Raw genomic sequence first — 8,948 nt, 5'->3', positions numbered from 1 at the left:
CAAACTAATAAAAGGCGAAATGCAAGAAGGAGAAATAATAAAGATACTCGATAGATGGCAGAGGTGCCACGTCTCAGCACCTCGAGAACTCTCTCTGAACCTCGACTTTGCTATTATCTATATATGAATTAATGAAGAATAATATCAGATTCGCTGGACTACAGAAATTAAATTAAATTTATGGCAGGCTAGTAGATTTTTTTTTTCTCTCGAGTGAAACAGCTGGGAGGGGAGACCAATGCTATCAACCCCTTGTGGACATTATCATAAAATTTTGACACCCGGTACGGAATGTTGGCATGAATTATACTTACATATCGAGTGAATTTAGAATTTAATTGAATCTTTTGGGTCAATACTAAACAAACCCAGTTGAATAAGTTCTTTTGTTATAATTTTAGACTTTGTTGGGGTGGTCAGGAAGGTGGATATTTTTATTGTTTGGCTGCCACTATAGAAACAGCTGATTAGAAAAAGCACTAGCAACACCTGATCATGATTCACGTTCTGTCATGTCAGTGAAAATTGTTCTAGGAATAATCTTTTGTAAAATCACAAGATCAATCACAAGATCGATGGGAACATGCCATTTTGAAGTTGGCACGAATCATGTTCTTGACAAATTAACGCTAAGAAGCATCTAGTTCCCTCTCACCTTCTTGAGGTATGGTGGTAGGCTTCTGTCCATATAATATATATACAAACACACATGTACATATACACGCGTGGATAGAAAAGTATGAACTTTTATGACGATATCTTAGAAAATATTGATTTTTATATTGGTAATTCTAGTGTTAAATGATAAGATATAAATTCCTGTATTAGATCAATCTGACTAAGATTACTATTGTTATTATTATATTTTGTGCATATTACTAACCGATAGTTTATCATTAATCGATGAATTGCAAATACAAATGAAATTTCACTATACAAAAAAATTTAATGCTTAAGTTATGATTTTGAATTTAGAGTATATTCATCATTTTAGTTTACAGTTATATATGATCAAGATACAAATTATCTGTTTATGAATATTATTAGTAATCTCTATAGCAATTATAACTAGAAGTTAGTATAGCAAAAATACGACTTACTAAAAGATTAAAAAGCATATCACATGTTATTTACAATTGAAAAGGTTTTAGAATTATGTTTGATAAATTCATTTTATTGGGGTGCTAAATTCATTTTATTCCGTAATATTTTATCTCAAAATCCACCAAAAGAACTAATTTTTCATGAATGATTTTAATTGTCGCTTATATGATTTTGAGCTGGGCCAATTTCATCTAACAAGTGATGTGAGTTGAGCTCACATGAATCACGTGCAACAAGTTAATTCCTTTGGAAGAGACATGTCTCGACCATGTTAGACTAATGGAGGTGGGGTTTAAACTTAAAGATTGGCCAAAAGAAATTTCGAGATTTACGCTATCAATCTCTTATGACTCCATCGATTAGATGCATGAACAAATTTATTTCATGTCTCTACTTTTCTTTAGTTGACTTTTTTTTGTGTGGCATGGAGCATAACTTTTGACTTTGTTTTGGAAAAAAGCACGTAGAAAAGTAAAAAAGATCGGAGAAGGTCACAGGAGTGTCGCCTACGTGTTAGCTTATCAAGCACGCCTTGCGTCGACATAATTGATGCCCCTGGTTTAATTGCCACTTCATCTGTCGGTGACAAAATTATTTCCCAATTACAGCGAATCATAGTAGCATGTTAAGGGTCTAATCATGTTCTTCTAGGTGGTTCGACTCGTCATCTTAAGTACTCGATGAGCCAACCTTTTCTTGTTCGTTTTGATTGTGAGAATCACATTCAAGGTCTTAGAAAAAAAATTACCCAGTCAATTTGAAACGTATTATAAAGTTGTCAATTCAGTCTTAAATTTTTTAATTTTATTAATTTAGTCCTAAATTTTTGTATGAAATTTCAATGTAGTCATTTCCATGTGAAATGAATGTAAAGAATCAAATGCTAAAAGACAAAAATATAAAAAATAAAAGACCAAAGTCACTCTTAACAAAACTTTAATGACCCTTTTAAATTTCATAGCGTAGAATTTTCAAAAGAGCCGTTGATTGGTGTATTATTTCATTTGAATGTTAAATTTTTTATGTTCAATTAGGGTAACTTTTATGGCCGCATCCGACACTATAAGAGGAGTTGGGAGAGTTATTAATTAAAACTCAAACCTATTGTACAAATGTCAATTAAGTCATAAATTTTTAGTTTTACCAATGCAGTTTTAAATCTTTACCCCAAATTCTAATATAGCTCTTTTAGTTTATTGCCATATAAAATTGCTAATTTAACAATGGTTTGCATAAATGGACACTATGTTAGCAATTTCGGGTAAAAATTAGATAGACTATATTGAAATTTCACGCAAAGGCTTCTGACTATATTGATTATAAAATATGTCTGAGATTGATTTTAGAAATTATCATATTTTAGAAATTATCTTGATGTCCAACATGCGCTATGTACGAGCTACTAATTTTGAGATGATATCGTAAATTCTATTTGCTAAATTTATATAGTGGTGTTATTCTAAAGATAAGATGAGAATCCTCGAACCTAAAAGTACAGGTAGAAACTTCTATACTAATGAAAATGCCCATAAATCATGTTGGCACTTAAAAAGAATAGGATGAAAAGACTGTCACTCATATATGCGTAGAATAAAATTGAATGGTTACTTGCTTAATATCAAACAAGCTTGATAAATAGTGATTTTGACTTAAATATATACAGAACCCATGTCTCACGCATTTCATAAATAAATTCGCATAGGTCATCCTTTTTAGGTATTCGATATGAGAAGTTTTATTCTCTTTTTGACCCTTTTATCATTTTAATCTTCAAAAAAGTTCTTTGACGAGAAGAATAAACTAACGAAAAAGAGTTATTTCTTTTTGAAAAAATGATACACAATGCAATGAGAAATTTAGAAAGTCAAAAGTGAGATAAATCCTATTCTTGATCTACATATATAGATGTAGACATACAGGCGAGAAAATATATTCCATTATCGGTTACAAGCTTGGCTTAAATATATGGACCAATAAAATTCTTCTGAAGATCTTCCATTAATGTCTGTGTGTCTATGTTCATAAATTCATCTCCACAGTCCATTATTGCTTTTGAACCAATTGTCCCTATCGCCAAAAGATTCTGTAAATAAGAAAAAGAAAAAGCCTCCCCCATTTCGTTGGTGTGTGTACAGTGAGTCCTTTAGATTCCATAAGCAACATAATCATACGAGTGGAACTTTCCTCTCCTCTCTCTCCTCTCTCTCTCTCTCTCTCCATTTGCTTCCAAAACTCAAGAGACTCACTCGCTCTCATTCTTTTAAAGCAACCGTATATATACCTTCCATTTGGCAACCTCTATCTTCCCAGCCCTTGGCCTTCTGTCTTCTAACTGAAAAACTCTCTCTCCCTCTCTATAGAATTTATGCTTGTTGAAGTTTTTTCAGGAGTTCAGGCAAAGATCTGAGGTGGGTCTGTTGGGTTTGCTAAGTTTCTTGCACTGGAGAGGCTCAAGCTTTGTGGCGAGCGACTCGAATCACTGACTCATGTGGCGTTGGTCCGAGGCTTCTTGAAGCTTGAAGCTGTTTGAGAGTCTTTGTAAACATTCCTGTTTTTCTTTCTTCTGGGTAGCTGAAGGAGACACGCTGAGGAAGCTTCACGGTCGGTTTCTTCAGTTCTTGTGCATGTAAGTCGTACTCGTTTGAAATTAAAGCATAAAGTTGGCTCCAAAAAAGTAAAAAAAAGTGAGCGCTATGTGAGAAACAGCGAAGCCAAATTCACCCTGTTCCGTCTCTTGTTATACTAAATTTGGAAATAGTGAGATTTTGTCGTCTACTATAATTTCACCATATTTCCCATGTTTTGGCGTATCCTGAGTTTCTACTGTTATTTTCTCTTCTTTTTTTTTCCACGGCTGGAATATGAGAAATGAAAACCATCATTTTCCTTTTTCTTAACTCATAAAAATCTGTGTTTTCTGCTGTCTTTTTTATTTTACTTTTGGTTGCAGCACATAAGGTTTTGGTGGGCAGAACTTGGAAGTGCAATTATGCATCAGTTGGCCGTTTTGTTTCGCTCACAAAGATTGAGGATTTGAATTGAACCTGAGAATTTTCTTTCATTATTCAGTTCTATATTCTAAGAGTTCGTGTGGCAATGGAGACAAGCTTCCTGTTGGCTAAAATCAACATGTTGATGACCTCTGATCATTCCTCGGTTGTGTCCATGAACCTCTTTGTGGCACTTCTTTGTGCCTGTATTGTGGTAGGCCACTTGTTGGAGGAGTACAGGTGGATGAATGAATCCATCACAGCCCTTGCCATTGTAAGTTCAATAGACAGATTTTTTTGGGGAAAATTTATATCTTGATTTGATTGTTTAAGTGATTATTGGGCTCTAATATGTAGGGTCTGTGCACTGGAGTTGTAATTTTGCTTACTACTGAAGGAAAGAGCTCTCGTCTTATGGTTTTCAGTGAAGATCTTTTCTTCATTTATCTTCTTCCACCTATTATATTCAATGCTGGGTAAGTTGAGACAAATTTCCACACTATCTTTTATGGTAAACTACGCCATATTTAATTATGCGAGAAATTGGAGTTTGCTGTATCTTCTTTTGCTAAATTATTGGATGGAGTTTAGTTCATCCTCAATATATTGTTGTTTATCTTATCCCCAGGTTCCAAGTGAAGAAGAAGCAATTTTTTCGCAACTTTATGACGATCATGCTCTTCGGTGCAATTGGTACTCTAATATCCTTTGGTATCATATCGCTAGGTATATATCTGCAATCTGTTCTCATCTCAAGGAAAAATAATCATTTCAATCTGATTGTTCATCTGCACCTTCATCGATTCTCAGATATAGTTCTGACTGAGTCTTATAGTTTCATGGCCTCTTATTCAATTTAGGTGCCGTACACATCTTTCAGAAAATGAATATTGGTCCACTTGAAATGAGAGATTATCTGGGTATATACATCTTATTTAAGTTATTTTTTTCCTTTGACTTGGGACTCAACATTTAAGTGCCTTATTGTGTATTTGAACTAACACTCCCTTGGTGAATGCAGCGATTGGAGCAATACTTTCCGCGACAGATTCTGTCTGCACCTTGCAGGTACTAATGTGGTACGAAGCTGGGGTCCAATTTCCCCATCACCTGGTCAGAACGATAAAAGGAGAAAACATAACCGATGTTCAATGACTTGGTGCAGGTGCTTAATCAGGATGAGACGCCTCTATTGTACAGTCTGGTCTTTGGTGAAGGCGTTGTGAATGATGCCGCATCAGTTGTTCTGTTCAATGCAATTAAGAGCTTTGACATTACTCACATCAACTCGAGGATCGCTCTGGAGTTCATGGGCAACTTCTTATACTTGTTTATATTGAGCACGATGCTCGGAGTTTTGGTGAGACTTCCTTCTCCTTCCGCCCAACTTAAAAAGGCTGTTCTTGATCTGTTTTCATATGTTTGGTTTGCATCCCTGCAGGCGGGGCTGCTCAGTGCTTACATTGTCAAGAAACTCTACTTTGGCAGGTTGACAAATTGATCCTTAGCACTGATGTCTGGTTTAATTGTGTATAAAATGAAACCAGTTAACAATATCTGTTCAGTGCTCACATTTTATTTTGGGTACTTTCTTTTTTGTGCTCTTATAGTTTATTTTACAATTGCAGGCACTCTACAGACCGTGAGGTTGCGCTGATGATACTCATGGCATACCTTTCATATATGTTGGCCGAAGTAAGATAACCTTTAGTACTCAGATGCTCGTAGAACTATTCTTCACCGATAATTCTTTTCTCGCCTCTCTTCGGACTGTTAAGAGTGGATTGTTTTGGCAGTTTTTCTACTTAAGTGCCATCCTCACCGTGTTCTTCTGTGGAATTGTCATGTCGCACTATACATGGCATAACGTGACAGAGAGTTCAAGAGTGACTACTAAGTATGTCAAATTTACTCATTTTCAATCTTTTTGTTGGACATGATTTCTGTTATTCTTATGCCACTAATGTTCACATATACTTGCGAATGATTGCAGGCATGTTTTTGCCACTCTGTCATTTGTTGCCGAGATCTTCATCTTCCTTTATGTTGGGATGGATGCGTTAGATATCGAGAAGTGGGGAGTTGTCAGCAATAGGTAATGATAATTCCATACTACATTCTACATTCGCTAAGCAATGTTGAATAGGGGACATCACATTTCCATTTTCCTAATGTTTCTTTCTTCTTCTTTGTTCATTTACAGTCCTGGAAAATCGATCAAGGTCAGCTCGATATTGTTGGGACTCGTTCTGATTGGAAGAGCCGCCTTTGTTTTTCCCTTGTCGTTCTTATCCAACTTGACTAGGAAGTCTAAGTACGAAAAGATCGATTTAAAGCAGCAGGTTAGAGATACAGAATCTTCTTGTGGATTTTTCCTGCACATGAAGTAGTCAGCATGATGGAGTTCCCTAATTTAACTCCGATATGTTCAGGTCACAATTTGGTGGGCAGGGCTTATGCGTGGTGCTGTCTCCATGGCACTCGCTTATAACCAGGTAAAATGATGGGATAATGCGCTTTTTTGGGAAGACTTTTCACGGGTGATACCGTGAGATTCTTTCTATTCCTTGCAATAAGATGAACGTGGTTGCCCGAAGTTTTTATTATGTTTCCTCGTCTTAATCTGACAGATATGCTTGCTCTGAAGTTTATTTTCTGTGAGTGCAGTTCACTCGGTCCGATGCCAAATTGCGGGGCAATGCATTTATGATCACGAGTACCATCACGGTCGTTCTGTTCAGCACTGTGGTAAGACGGTGCTTCATATGCTGAGTCTAATTGGTGGCAAAACATGCAACTTGTGCCTCAAGACATCGTTCATTGATACAGGTGTTTGGACTGTTGACGAAGCCTCTAGTGAGAATCTTGCTTCCTTCAACCAAATACTTTGCCAGCACGACATCTTCGGAGCCATCAAGTCCCAAATCTTTCACTCAGCCACTGCTCAGCAATGGACACGACTTGGAGTCTCACCAGAATGGCAAAAGCATACTCCGACCAAGCAGCTTGCACAAGCTCCTGAGTATGCCTTCTCATACAGTGCATCATTACTGGAGAAAATTCGACGATGCCTTCATGAGGCCTGTGTTCGGCGGAAGAGGTTTTGTGCCTTTCATTCCATGCTCACCTACCGATCAAGATGATCATCAGTGGCTCTAACTATAACCGAAGATGAGATCAAGAACTAATGATTTTGTTAGGGGGTTTGTAAATAGGATACATTGATACACAGGATTTTCTGAGTGTGAAGTTTTGATGACTTTGACAAGATTGATGGCGTATACGGAGAGCAGCGGCATTTTATAGACACAGCTACTTTGCAGTTTTTGTGACAGAGAGATCTGATTTCTTCCCCTTAATTTTCTTTCTTGTTGTTTCTTTCTTTGTCTTGGGCATGTATTAAGAGCGTGATGGCTTTTGTAATCTCCTCCTCACTGAATGATATCTGTATGTCTGAAATTCATTGCTTCACCAACTCTCTTATTTCCTTTAGGACAGTGAGCTTCTGAAGCTGTCAGTGTTTGCGTGCATTAACATCCTCCGGCCCGGCTTCGCATTTAGGCATCGTTGTGAATGTGCACTGCACCGTTAACTTGAGTTCCATCATTGCAGGGGCACATTGCAACTGTCCAGCAGTGAAGTACTTCCCTCTACTTCCCATCACCGTCAACTTTCTCTCTTACCAATTGTCCAGAGAAAAGTCTCCACCAAATCAGTGTCATCATCTTATGTCCCTCCTAATGCTAAAAATTAGAGTTACCGTATAGAAGGTTTGCCTCCCAATTTGCGGGAGCTTAGAATTTCAGGGTGTGAGAATTTGAAGCAGCTAGTGAGGGAATGGGGCTTACACATGCTTACATCCCTCGAGCATCTGAAATTTGACCGCAGCATTGGAGCGATGGAGAGAAGGTGCAGTTTCCTTCAGAGGACAAGGATGCATGGAGTCTTCTGTTTCCTTCCTCTCTAACCTCTCTCGAGATGACAAAAGAGAGGAATCTGGAAAGATTATCAAGTGATCTTCAGAACCATCTCTCTCCTCTCTCAAACAGTTACAGTTTGTGGATTGTCCAAAGATTGACATACTTGCCAGAAGATGGCCTCCCTCCCTTCTTTCAGGCATTGGAGATAAATTAGAAGCGAGATTCTGGAAGATTGACGCTTGAAACTCACTAGCGACTCTTGGCCCCTCATCCAAGGAATCCCTTTCATTCTCATGGGGTATGTTCGGATGCAATGGATTGAAACCGATCACACCCAACCCACCGTTCACTACTTTTTCTAGGGTATGGTTAAGTTTTCGGTTTTGAAGGTATAAAATTTCATTCTGTATTCCAATGGAGATGTTTACATGCTCTGGAGTTTGTGGGCAACTTCTAATACTCGTTTATCTCGTGTACGATGGTCAGAGTTTCGGTGAGATTCCTTCCCTCCTGTCTTAAGATGCCGTTCTTGATCTGTTTCTGACATGTTTGGTTTTCATTCCTGCAGGCGGGGCTGCTCGATGCTTACACTATTAAGACAATCTACTTTGGCTGATTGACAAATCGATCCTTAGCACAGATGTTAGGCTTAATTGTGTATTGAAAAAAACTACCAGTTAGCAGTATCTGTTTAGTGCACAAATTTCATTTTGGGTCCTTTCTTTATTAGTCTCAATCTGACGCATAAGCTTCCTCTGAAGTTCATTTTCTGCATGTGCAGTTTACAAGATCAAACATGAAGTTGCGGGGCAGCATGTTAATGATAATGAGTACCATCACGGTCATTCTGCTCATTGTTCACTATATGCCCTAAAACAACCATGTAATAGTTACATGTTAGGGATTATTTAATGGCAAATTTTCTTATTCATCA

At 37.4% G+C, this 8,948-nt stretch overlaps 1 protein-coding gene across 1 annotated transcript; it reads left to right on the top strand.

The window, feature by feature from the left end:
- The first annotated feature begins 3,686 nt into the window (after window positions 1–3,686).
- LOC120290224 (sodium/hydrogen exchanger 2-like) lies at window positions 3,687–7,289 on the top strand. Its single transcript, XM_039306025.1, has 15 exons — window positions 3,687–3,730; window positions 4,174–4,368; window positions 4,452–4,570; window positions 4,723–4,820; window positions 4,955–5,014; window positions 5,116–5,162; window positions 5,260–5,454; window positions 5,536–5,582; window positions 5,723–5,789; window positions 5,891–5,991; window positions 6,088–6,189; window positions 6,298–6,436; window positions 6,527–6,589; window positions 6,762–6,842; window positions 6,924–7,289. The coding sequence occupies exons 2-15, from the start codon at window positions 4,201–4,203 to the stop codon at window positions 7,251–7,253; spliced, it is 1,617 nt and encodes a 538-aa protein (XP_039161959.1). The 5' UTR covers window positions 3,687–3,730; window positions 4,174–4,200; the 3' UTR covers window positions 7,254–7,289.
- The last annotated feature ends 1,659 nt before the right edge of the window (window positions 7,290–8,948 follow it).

The sequence above is a fragment of the Eucalyptus grandis genome, chromosome 2, assembly GCF_016545825.1.
Source record: "Eucalyptus grandis isolate ANBG69807.140 chromosome 2, ASM1654582v1, whole genome shotgun sequence".
Lineage (NCBI taxonomy): Eukaryota > Viridiplantae > Streptophyta > Magnoliopsida > Myrtales > Myrtaceae > Eucalyptus > Eucalyptus grandis.
This window is presented reverse-complemented; position numbering and strand designations above follow the sequence as displayed.

Bases quoted from the DNA above. Each gene is read 5' to 3' on its own strand.
- LOC120290224 (XM_039306025.1), top strand. From the start codon at position 4,201: ATGGAGACAAGCTTCCTGTTGGCTAAAATCAACATGTTGATGACCTCT. The intron at 5,015-5,115 runs GTATATACATCT...TGGTGAATGCAG, and splicing joins TGAAATGAGAGATTATCTGG to CGATTGGAGCAATACTTTCC. The intron at 5,790-5,890 runs GTAAGATAACCT...TTGTTTTGGCAG, and splicing joins TTTCATATATGTTGGCCGAA to TTTTTCTACTTAAGTGCCAT.